The 11,729-nt window shown below is 48.8% G+C and overlaps 3 protein-coding genes across 3 annotated transcripts; all 3 read right to left on the bottom strand.

Annotated features, from left to right (window-relative positions):
- Positions 1-58: 58 nt before the first annotated feature.
- On the bottom strand, positions 59-298 carry L228DRAFT_249275 (hypothetical protein). Its single transcript, XM_018333059.1, has one exon. The coding sequence runs from the start codon at positions 290-292 to the stop codon at positions 80-82; it is 213 nt and encodes a 70-aa protein (XP_018187006.1). The 5' UTR covers positions 293-298; the 3' UTR covers positions 59-79.
- Positions 299-441: 143 nt separating this feature from the next.
- On the bottom strand, positions 442-1,937 carry L228DRAFT_249274 (hypothetical protein). Its single transcript, XM_018333058.1, has 2 exons — positions 762-1,937; positions 442-641 (listed from the first exon to the last, which is right to left on the bottom strand). Exons 1-2 carry the CDS (start codon positions 1,613-1,615, stop codon positions 512-514), a joined length of 984 nt encoding a protein of 327 aa, XP_018187005.1. The 5' UTR covers positions 1,616-1,937; the 3' UTR covers positions 442-511.
- A 2,003-nt stretch (positions 1,938-3,940) lies between these two features.
- Positions 3,941-6,186, bottom strand: L228DRAFT_212533 (apses-domain-containing protein; the record flags this gene model as incomplete). The annotated part of the gene is made up of 4 exons (XM_018329948.1): positions 3,941-5,423; positions 5,480-5,612; positions 5,682-5,867; positions 5,934-6,186. 4 exons carry the CDS (start codon positions 6,184-6,186, stop codon positions 3,941-3,943), a joined length of 2,055 nt encoding a protein of 684 aa, XP_018187004.1.
- Positions 6,187-11,729: the final 5,543 nt, after the last annotated feature.

Below are 11,729 nucleotides of genomic sequence, written 5' to 3'. Positions count from 1 at the left end.
AAAAATATTATTCAATATATCTATGTATATCTCTATATATGAAAGAGTTATGAAATAAAACCTCCATGTACATACTAGATTACCTACAGGTAGATGGATGAAAGAGATGGACAGAAGGGCTGTTGACAGGTATAGAGGTTGGTCCCGACCATACATAGGAGCTGGCATCCACCAAAGCATCGATGCAGGCAGGCCCCATGGCCTTCCACCACCCCCGACCAGCACCTGGGCGGCCGACCACGCTGGGGGGACCACCGGTGGCCACAGCCCAAGGTACGCTGGGGGCTAGCATCTCGGGTGTGTGGGTTGTATGGGCCATGGACACCCTTTTGCTTTTCCCATACAAAATAATTTTTTAAAACAACTTTATAATTCTTTTTTCTAATACCATTAATGACTTCAAAACCTGTAGATTGCACGAGATTTGAAACATTTAAACTAGCAGGATATATCGTCTATTTGTACTCATATAAATTCTAAGGGTATAATGACTCGACTTATAATTGGTTTATCAATGCTTTGTATCTTTTGACTTGGTACTATATATCTCATATACACTTTGCTGTCCGGTTGATGCTAGCTTGGACGGGCCAAATGCTGTCTCCGGGACCCGCTTGCCGCTTTTAATACTTTCAAGAACCCTAAGTTCGATACAAGTCAGCCGGTAATCTATAGGAGATGCAATTACTAGCAGCTATCAGGGTACGGGCCAAAATGGAGTGATGCTTAAGATGAATTGAAATTTCACCGACGTGACATACCACTCAGCAGTAACGTACTTCACACCACATCCATTAACGCGACCAATCTCCTTCTGTAGCTTTCCACCGGCCAGCCCACTCCCAGAACCCTTTCCAAGAATAACATGCGTAACTGATCGTCTACCAAGGGCTATGGAAACACGACCCCCGAATTCGGCGATGAGGTATTTCAGTCTGTGATCAGAAACAACTGGAAATGTCGAGCCGTTAATGTAAAACACAAGATTGCGAAAAATTTCTTTCCGCTCACTCGACTCAGAGATCTTGGTGCCGACCGCGGATTTTTCTTTTGTTTCATGTCGTATCTGGGGCAGGTGATCTTCCAGCCTCCGTTGTGTACCGATATCTAACGATTCTTCGCCGGTTCCATATGGAGCATTTCTTGACGAACTTCGTTGCCCGACCGGTTGCATAGGCGGACTTTTGACGCTGGTTGAGCCAACGATTGGGGTAGGCAAGTGACCTGTCATGCGAGACGGTTGTCGTTGTTTTGATTCGAAAGAAACGCCGTTATGTTCCTTTCTCATTCCACTAAGCATGTCTTTCATACTCAGTTGGCCTGGGGCTCTTAGTCCAGGAGCGCCCTTAACCCACCCTCCATTCTCTTTCCTTCCGTCATGATTGAACGTCGCAGAACCCGCCCCGACAGTATCTGATACCCTAGCACCACCACTATAGCCACCGCGAAGCTGTGATCCTAACTTTGCTGTACGCGAATCACGCCATGAGGTCGATCGCGCAAGGCGGTTTTCAGCTCTTTGATGCCCAGTAGAGGAAGAGTTCCATGGATCAAATCGTTTTGTCGGAGCATCACTCGCAGTAGAGGGAATGCCATTCGTGATCGGTTCTGCCATGATAGCTTATTGAGAGAAAGGTAGTTCAGGCGGACGCTTTGAGGGTGATGGGCTGGGGATATTCGATTATTCCTTCTCTCTTCGGTATTTGCTTCTAACGTGTTCCAGGCCTCATCCATCCAGCAATGTAAAAGTGTAGTACGGTGGAGTCGGTCCGCTGCATCATTTTAGGTCGTCAATCATTCGCTTCCGTTTGCTGGATTTTGGTCCCGTCAACACGCCATGTCATACTCAGTGAGGACATCAATAGCACTGCGGTGGCAATACGGCGTACTGACAAGCTCCTTCCACTTTGCTTGACGTCAAATTAAGCTGTGGCATGTGGAGTCTTAGTGTATGATAGCAGTGCGCGCTAGGGTTCGGAGACAGTTTGGTGGCCAAAACATGGAGACGAGTCGCAACAAGTGTCGCGTCGTTGCCCAAATCGGTAACTTATGCTTTGCTTTAACCTAATAAGGTCCAGAGGCGGTTGCAATGACTGTTTCTGTGAAGCGTGTGCCATTCTGAGACATTGAGACCGCATCAGGATTGTATAGTATTTATCTAAAAATTATTCGCACTTAATTGCTATAAGCTGATCTGACCAGTAATTGCATTTGCGATTTTTTCTTATAATTGCTCTCACTTTGCTGTCCTAAAAACTCCTAGTGATTCTAGTTTCCCAGCAAACAAGTATAATATTCATCCTTCCCGTCTTCAATATAAGATCGATGCAAACGTGGTCATCCTTGTGTCAATCATGGGTCAGATGAGGCACGGCTGTGGGCGCGAGAAAGTCTATATACTATTCAGCGATTTTCTTTACCACCGTTTCGGAAAACAATAACACTTTGGGGCTTGACAAGTAGGGTTTCCGTGGAATGTGCACTTATGAGCCCAATTGTAGAGATAGTGGCCGAGTAAACCATGAGCAGAGACTGGGCACAATGTTGCAGTAGAAGCTATAGGAGCAAGCGTTTCACACTCCAATTCAATTGACCTCAGTCAAAAAAGAAGATGATTGAAGGTAGGTGGAGAGATGGAGGAAGTGCAGCGCCGTCGTCGTTAACATGCATACTTTCTTTTGTAATTTTGCATTTTTATTTAAGCTGTCAGATCCCTAGGCAGTATCGTCTCTGTCTTCTAAGTTGTATATCTCTCTTGTAATTATACGATCGAGCTATGTTATAACAATTGTCTCACCATTAGAGAATAGATGGACCGGACCTAGCAAGGAGCAGGGACGGCTGAGAAATCAGTGTAAGGTGTAAAATGTCGTAAGCGTCCGCGCACGCTGAGAGGGCAGCATGTGATCAATGTGGAGTGTGAAACAGCTCGATCAATTTTCGTATATAGAACGCGCCTAAGAACGAAGATAAAAAGGAGATTGCAATTATCGAGGGAAAAGAAAGAATCCCTCTTGCTCTCGCTTCGAACCGCTTTTGTCTTCCCATCTCTCTTCCCGGCCGTTGCGGTCCAACTACAATACTTCTGTTTGCTTCGCGTCACCGCCGGTAATTCAAAGACCTTCTTTCATTCGATGCTATCTGGCTGACCATTTAGAATATTATGCAGAAATACATGAAATCCAACGCTTGCCTTGAGGGTCATAACAAGGCATTTTCAATTTTTTCGGCAGCCATCTCTACTCTTCAAGAGGGAGAGATTATTGTACACTGGCATGTAGAAACACGATTCGTATCCAGATAATCTTGACCAGCGCACAAGGATGCGGGTCTGAGGGACAGGAAGAGTGCCAAGAAACAAGCCAGCCATATTGAAGAAAGAAATAGCACGCTAAACGCAAAAGAAGCTTGCCATCTTTAATGAACAGAAAGTCATGATTCAATAATCGTCGGTACCACACCGTCAATTTTTCGACCAGTGAGGACCTTGCCATCAAAGAACATAAGAAAGGGCGTGTCGTAACTGTCGTTAACATGATAGAAAAGGTCGTTATGATAGAAAATGAAACAAACAATGCGATAAAATGCAACGGAGAAAGGATTTCGAGCAAAATTCGTCAGAAAAAAAGCTGATTGGGAGGTCCCCCAAAACTCTTTCCGCAATATTTTACGACATTTGACAACGTCGAAAGCCAGTTCAAGAAAAAGCACCAACAAGAACAGATAGGAAAAATTAAATGATTGCAGACAAGATCAAGGCCATTTGAAAATAAAACAAAAAAAAATGCAGAAATGCAAATGACTTCGCTGCGTCAATCATCTCTAAATGGTCGTGGGGTAGGCAGCTTTGCTGTTCATTTTTCTTGCAAAAGATATCTCGATTGCCAAAAGAGCAGCGATCCGGCCCTATACCCACAGAAATTGGCATTCACCGGGGAATTTATCGGCGCCGCTGCACAATCGTTGATCTCGCCCTATTCAATGGCCTGCCTATATCTCTATCAAACGTGACAGCCCCAACGGCGCCACCCATGTCACCTTCTCGGATTGTTTTCCTGCGCTTTAGACCTTCAACCTCCACTTCACCGCTGACGTCACGACCAGGCGGCCGGGCATAGGGATCTTGATCATCGTCGTCGATATCTCGAAGGCGTTTGTTCGATGCAACGGCGCCGTTAGAAGACGGTGGATGAGGCTGTGATGTATAGCCAGTTTGCATCGTCGCTCCAAGACCGGTCGTGGAAGAATAGCCCTCACCTCCGCCATTTCCATTCGCAGTGCTTCCTCTCGCATCGCTCATGACATTGTATAAATTGCTTGATGGTGGTAATTGGGGCCGAGGAGGGGTACTATAACCGGCAGCCCAATGAGACTGTGACGAAGCAGTGGTGCGGGGCGTTGCCTGGCCGGACCCATTTTGATGAGAGGGCGAGCCTGTCATTTCCGGAGATAGATGAGAGTGGTCAGCTATCGTGCCGACAGGAGCACCTGAACTATAGTTATAGTGACTACGGTTCGCATTATATGCGGCGGCAGCGGCGCCATTGTCATGATAGTCGCCCTCTTGGTCATTGACGGACTCATCGGCACTCCCAGTATGGCTCACTTGTTCAGCTCCTTGATGTTGCCCGAGATTGGGATCGTGATTTTTTGATTGAGGAGGATGATCGTATTCGCCGCCCGTTCCCGGCGCCCTGCCTGACGGTGGTCCCATTTCGCTTTTCATGTAGTGACTGGATTGGAGAGGCGGTCCAAAACGAGCCAAATTCTGCTGGGTAACATTTGTTTGCGAAGGGTACTGGGTCTGTTGCTGCGGCGGTGCAGCAGAGTACAGTGACCGGGAAGTATCGTAGCCCTGGCTGTTCTGATACGGCTGGAGGGTTTGCATAGAACTTGCCGGGGGTGTCGTGGCTGGTGTTGTAGGCATAGACCGTGGGTTACTTAAACCAGTGTCAATCGAAAGGGGCTGCGTATTTTGGGCACTTGACAAAGGCTGGCCATTCCACTCGTAGGACGATCCTTGGCCTCCTATGCCAATCAGGCTTGACGCGCTAGTTGGTGGGGTAGGAAAAGTATGTGCCCGGTCCAAGATGGGTCGGGCTGGCCCTGGATGAGGAGCCAAAGAATGAGCAGGCTGACCCAACTGCGGTGCCAAAGATCCACTAATAGAGTGATGATGGTGATGATGGAGCGCCGGCGGCTGCGGGCCTTGCGAGCTGCGCATCTGTTGCTGCTGCTGCTGTTGCTGCTGCTGTTGAGTGCTCTCGTATCGCCGACGCTCCGCAGCCGCCATGACCGCATTGGTCCGGTTTTGATTGGACGGATGATAGAGTAACGCGCCGATATTATGAACGAAAAGCGGATATAGCAGTTCTGTAATCTTTTCCTTATTCGCGAAATCAAGAGCCCTCTCGAAGGGGATCCTATACTTTCATGTTATTACCCTTGAAAACGAGCATTGCATAAGAAGCATACGTACCAGACTCCCTTGAGATGCATAGGACCAATCTTAACAACATGGCGGGTCTTTTCGCTCTTCAGTATGCCGTCGCGTCGACCGCGAGTCATTCCAGCCACGTTGAGCAACTTAGTCCCATTGATCATATGGTTATCTGTAGAATGATAGTTGATGAGTATTACACGTGTACGAATTTGTGTTTAGACCTAGATAGTCGACCGACCTTCTCTCCGCGCAACACACACTCCTTTCGCTTCAACTTGGAAGCAGAGACTGCCTTCGTCTTCCCACAATGTAGCAGTAACTCTAGGCTTCATGCCCGGGGGCGCGATCTGCCCAGTCGTATCAAATGTATGTTGCGGATAACCTTGTGGTCCGGCCCCAGGCGGGGGCTGAGGCGTAGTCATCGCTGTACGGTAGAATGATGCAATTAGCAAACTTTAGGGGAAAAAATAAAGGCAGAGGCACTTCATACCAGGCAACGGTAAGATTTGGGTGTTCATCTGAGACCCTACAGTAGCAGAAGACGGGTGCGTGGCTGATTGGGGAGATGTGACACTGTTGGCATATCCATATTGGCTATACTGATGCGGCGCAGGGGAATAGCTGCCAGGCCCAGGTTGCAGCAGTGGAGGCTGTTGGTATTGATTGTAGTGCGACAAGGCACTAGAAGTTGATGATGGTGGATGAGGTTGTGCTCCCGCCATGTGTGACTGGTGCACATCCATATAATGCTGTGGTTGATTCATGCTGGGCGCTGCAGCCGTGCTGTACGGATAAGCTTGAGCGTGGTGCGCTACTTGCGAGTATGAGCCTACGGGATATCCGCGGATGTGAGATCCAATGGGCTGCGAAGCTTCTGTTGGCGAAGAGGCTTTGACTGAACCAGCAGAACTCTCGTTTGGAAAGGAAGAGACTGAAGTCTGAGAGCTTTGGCCGTCGTTGAACGTGGAGGATGAGCTCAGTGTCCCGACCCGAGGCGATGAAGTACCTGATGAGGTACTCCCTGCCTGCGAGGGCGGCGGGGGCGGGAGCGTGGAGACCCGCTCACTCGACAGCGTGGGCCGTTGAACGTAATGGTGATTGTACCACGGCACGTCCACTGGACCTCGGGTCTGAACCTGAGAAATCGACGGCAGCTCCAGATTTTCGACTGGTAAAGGACAAAGGCTCTACAAAAGCAACGAACACCCTCAGAGGCAACGAGTACAATGCCCCTGCTAGAAATAACGCGCGTTTAAGACCGGCACGGTCAGCGCAGACACAGCCTCACAGATGCACTCAATGCAACCAGAGTCAGCCAAGGCCTTGCCGTTCTATAGAGACTTGACTCGAGAATCCAAATCGGATTTGGCTTCGAGACAGTCTAAGCAAATTGTACGGAGGTGGACGCGCAAAGGCGGCAGGTATTGAAAGTTACGCCGAGACAATCGTAATGCGAGTGGTGGACTAGTAGGGTTCGCGCGGAAATCGATTATTTTCTTGAATCGGAAATTGAAAGGTAAGCTCGTGAACAGCTTTGTACGAAAGCGCGCTGGCAAGAAAGAGAGCAATGCGTGTATGGGATGCGACAATCGTGGAACAATGACGAGCTTGTTGGCTAAGGAGTCGTCAACTTTGAATTGCGTGGAAAAAGACTCTAGAACAGGATCGTCGAATCGTCTCAGGTCGTCAAATGATAAAATGGGCATAAGTGAGGATAAAGAAGTATCCAGAACCAATGCAAATCCACACTGGCGGTTGAGCAGACCGTAACTATCCTGCCGCGGGTGAAAAGATTGGCGAAAATGCAGGAGCTTTGTTGATCAATTCCACAACATGAGCTCACTGACAGTCTATCCCAATGTGTCAGATAGAGGACGCCAAAAGATCACAGAGGACTTTCATCGACGCAATTCTAAGACGCGTCGATTCCTTGTGCAGGTACCAGCAGACGTTGATGCGTGCAATAGCTATACAGGCCTTGTGCCAGAGATTCAGGTTGGCTGCAACGATGTGGGGAGCGGTACGTGCCAATGAATGATAACAATAAAGAAGAGAAGCGAAATTAAGAAGGAGAAGGGGAAAGTAGAGAGGATGAAGATGCAGATGAGGACGGTTGTAGTGAAGATGATGATGATGATGATGATGATGATAGAAGGAACTTACCTGCCAAGTCCAGGCACTCAGCGTACTGACAGAGATCCACCAGATAGAGGAATGGGACGGTGTCACCCTGAGGGAAAAGAGGCGGAGGGCCGTCGTCGGTCCACAGCGCCAGAGCTCGATAGCTTGTGGGAGGTTGGGATGCGCTGGTGACCTTAGCGCAAAAATTGGCGGGCGCGAGACACGGGACCGAAACGGAACCGTCCAGATAACCCCGGTCCAAAGGGGAGCAAGGGCGCCAGAGGAGGAGTTGGGGGGAGGAAATTAGAAGCAAGCAAGTCGAAAGAGAGCCAAGTCGAGACGAGAAAAAAACAATAGCTTATGTGAGAGAAATTTTAGTTTTCTAATTTGCCTTTTGGTGACACGTCGCTCTTGCGATCTCGGAGATGCAATTCCTCCTTTTGTTTTTTTCCCAGTCGCCGTCTGTTTTGGCACGTAATTACTAGAGAGATTCATTCGTTTTGTTCGCCCCCACACACTGATTGGCACGCGCCTAAAAATGTATAGAAATGAAGGAATTGCAGAGGATCAAAACTGGCGATATCTACTAGTGTATAGAAAAGCGCTGGAAATGTGAGCATATGCTGCAGCTTAAGTAGGCATTGATTTTCCTGGCGGCGCTTCTGAGGGAGTAAGGTACTTCCGACAGGCTCACAGAATGCTGCCAAGAGCAGAGAGAGCCTTGGACTCTTCTTCTACTCTTGCTCGCCCACATTTGGAAGAGAAAATCCCACTGAATGCACGCAAGCAAGATAAACCGAGATTAAGGGTAGGGCTGTCTTTGCTTTGAGATCGACGAACGTATCTTGAACTTTGAATAACGGCAATTGTGGATTGCGTGGTGGTCGGCGGACTTTTTTACAGAAGCGCAGGATGCGTTGCGGGCCGGCGCAAGTGGCAGGGGTGGAGGCTGACTGGGTGCCAGATCAGCGACGGATCAATTCACTGGCCATACAGCGGGTGCCCATTCGGTCCTAGATAACGAGATCGTCACCTGGAGGCTCGAGGGGGGAAACCTCTCTAGTGTTCGAGCGTTGTAAGCGGAAATCGTGCTATGTCACCATACCTCTTTCACTTACTCTCTTCTTGGTCTGTTCGAGCAGCGTATCCCTGCCTACTTAGGAAGGGCAAAGGCTATATATCGTCTTCCTTTTTCGCGTAAAGGGCGGAAGAGCCGATTTATTCTGCCATCAGTGGCCTAGCTGCCTTAGCCGCTGATCAAATCATTGTATTATCACAGAAGTTTTCTGACCATTGTCTTCCAGATGCTAGAGCATTAGCCTTCTTGAAGAACCATTATTCCCGCCACCTTCAGTCATTTTCTCCGGTCGATAACCTCGTAGTTCAAAATACAGTCTGCGATGACCTGTTTCAATTGTACCATCCATCTTGCTCAAGGTCTTCCCTGCCGTAAATCTACATAGCGAAAACAGGTCTACAGCAGAATTTTATACGTGGAAAAAAGAATGAATGGAATCTTGGGGTTAGTAAGGGTGATGGAAAAGCATGTTGGTCGTGTATTGATGGCTTATGGGTGTCAAGGATACTGGATAGATATAGCAGGCATGCGAAAGTCACTAGGAAGCAATGTGGAGCGAGATCGTATCAACGTGGGATGAGTGCTGGGCGCAATGCCGGTTGAACTTGCTTCTGGGCTGCAGTAGCGGAGACCCTCTCTCACTGTGGAGGGAATGAAAGAGTACTTTTTGAGTGAACGTTTGCACATCGGGCTATATCGTGCTGCATAATTCATACTGTACCTCTTCTCTATCCGTCAGATGCGCGTACAGCTGCCCGTTATTTTGAACGCGCTTTCTAACCCAAACCCCGTCAACAGTATCTGCTAGAGCAGCGGGAGGATTGAAGGCATTACTTAGCCGTAATTTTAGTCGGTTTTTGAAGGCCAGTTGGGTATGAGTATTGGAGGTCGGACCGAGGGACGGCCCCTCAGGGAGCTGATCAAGGAGAATGTGAGCTTGGATGAGGAGAGGAGCGGGGATTGTTCAATCACAATTAAAAGCGGTAAAAGTCTTCGGTTCCTATCCAGGGGTCGAAGGTCGAATTGATACTTACCTAATTTCACAAATCCGGAGCGCAATGAGCAACCGAACAAGATTGCGTTGTTGAGTAAAATTGATGACTGGATGGTGGCACCATAGGCAACCCAAGGTATGGAGCTGCTAAAGAGGACCATAACTATGGCTCCCCTTATCTGGCACAGTTTTTGATGCTCCTACTCCGATACGAGAAGACAATTTCACCTTGACCAATTTATATGGACCTTCAACGTACGGCTTTGTTGACTATAACGTTTCCTCGTCGGCGCAGCACGATTTAAGTCTGCACGGGACAACAACGGTGCAGTACAGATACTCCCTGCCGAGGAGGCAATCGAGCCTAGTAACAGCTAATGTAACAGGCCGATGGGCGTTGTAAGTTTAACCCATCGGTTCCAAGGTAAACGAAATGGGATGGGTGGGCCCTGGTTTGCAAAGGGCTTCTGCGGGGTGTTACTTGTACTGCACTCTACTGAGGCGCTGTACGGACAGAACCGCTTTGCTGAAGACCCCACCCTTCCCACAGTGGCTGGCTGCTCTCCAAGAATTTGCCACTGTAATTCCGCCGCTCATATTCCGTACTCCCGCGGCATAAACATGTCCTCGGCTCTCACGAGAACAAGCTTGCATAAGGTACCTTAGATAGGTAGGTAGGTACCTAGGTAGATATTTACTACGGAGTACTCCTGACGTGACGGTCAGGCTAGTCATACTCTTTCGTAAGGTAAGTTTCAAAACTTGTACAAAGTACCGATATGAATGAGAGCAAGTGATTCGTAGCCAATCGTGAGCACCAGCTAATGGCCAATGTAAGCCCCTCACCCTTCGGAGTGGCTCAACCCATGTGGGTGGTTCTGCCGTAACGACGAGGGACGTTTCGAGCCAGTTGTCCGGCATCCCTTTCATGCCGCAACTGTAACCGACACGGGATTTGCTCAGTCGGCAAGCAGCCAGCTTATACCTGCCCTGGCATACAGAGTACAACTCCCCATATTCTACCTCTGTACCCCGTCGATGCTTCTTCCTGCGTGCAGCGGCTACAATCTCCACGCTCCAGCCATACTAGCGTAGCCGTGGGGCCACGATATTTTCATGCTTTCTGCGTCAGATTGTTAGACTTGTCTGCAGCATTTGAATCCAATGTACCCCGTCCTCGGTCATGAACCTTTCAATCTTCCGCGAGCTGCATGGCATGAGAGTAATCCTACCACATCGGCATTAGCTGGATGCACATTAACCTCTACTACATAATTTTCCAAATTGTCTCGATAGTCCCATCTGTTTGGGACAAAGGAAGCGATTGTAGCCGGAATGGTAAAATCGCAGACAGTCAGGCACAAGGAGAGAAAGTCCCCGATAACGGGGCAGCAAATGATCCATCTCGGTCTTGGGACAGTTGGGCGGTCGATTACTTGTCTCGGACTTAGTAGTGGTGATAGCGTGGCACTTTTTAGAGAACGCCCAAAAGGGAATTCACCATACCAAGGAGCTTGGAAGCCGGCGTAGCCTTAGTTACTTCCTTGTAATCTTCGCAATTCGGTAAGATTCTCCCTTGTTTCTTTGGCTTAAAGTGAAGGGTCAATTGTGAATCCAGGATTGAAGTACCAAATTTAGCGTAATCAGCTCAATTCATCATGATCAAGGGGAGCAGCCAAGGATCAATGACGGGATCACCAACACTTGGACCACTACCTTATACTGCGCAGCGGTAAACAGAACGGCTGAGATGTTATTTATTTCGACAACCTAAGCACGGAACTTTGGAGACGAAGTGCGATGGGGACTGCATCTCTAGATCAGGCTGTCAAACCGTTCGCAGGATGCGAAGTTGGCGGAAAGAGGCGGATCCGCAATGCTGACGCCCACGATCCCACTCTGTTCCGCACGACCCGCTGGACAGATTGGTCGCGTAAATAGTGAAGAGGGGAGAGGTGGTCGGGCTCAGTGGGCGAGACCTTTTGGGTTACACAGTTGCGCTTCCTGCGCCGTGACTGGCCAGTTAGGTTTTCTGACCGACAATTTAGACAGGGATCCCCTGGGCTCAGGGGTTTGAACTAGCGTGGCCGGGA

Source organism: Xylona heveae, assembly GCF_001619985.1.
Source record: "Xylona heveae TC161 unplaced genomic scaffold L228scaffold_8, whole genome shotgun sequence".
In the NCBI taxonomy this organism is placed as follows: Eukaryota; Fungi; Ascomycota; class Xylonomycetes; order Xylonales; family Xylonaceae; genus Xylona; species Xylona heveae.
The sequence above is the reverse complement of the archived record's forward strand: the minus strand, read 5'-3'. Positions and strand labels throughout refer to the sequence as shown.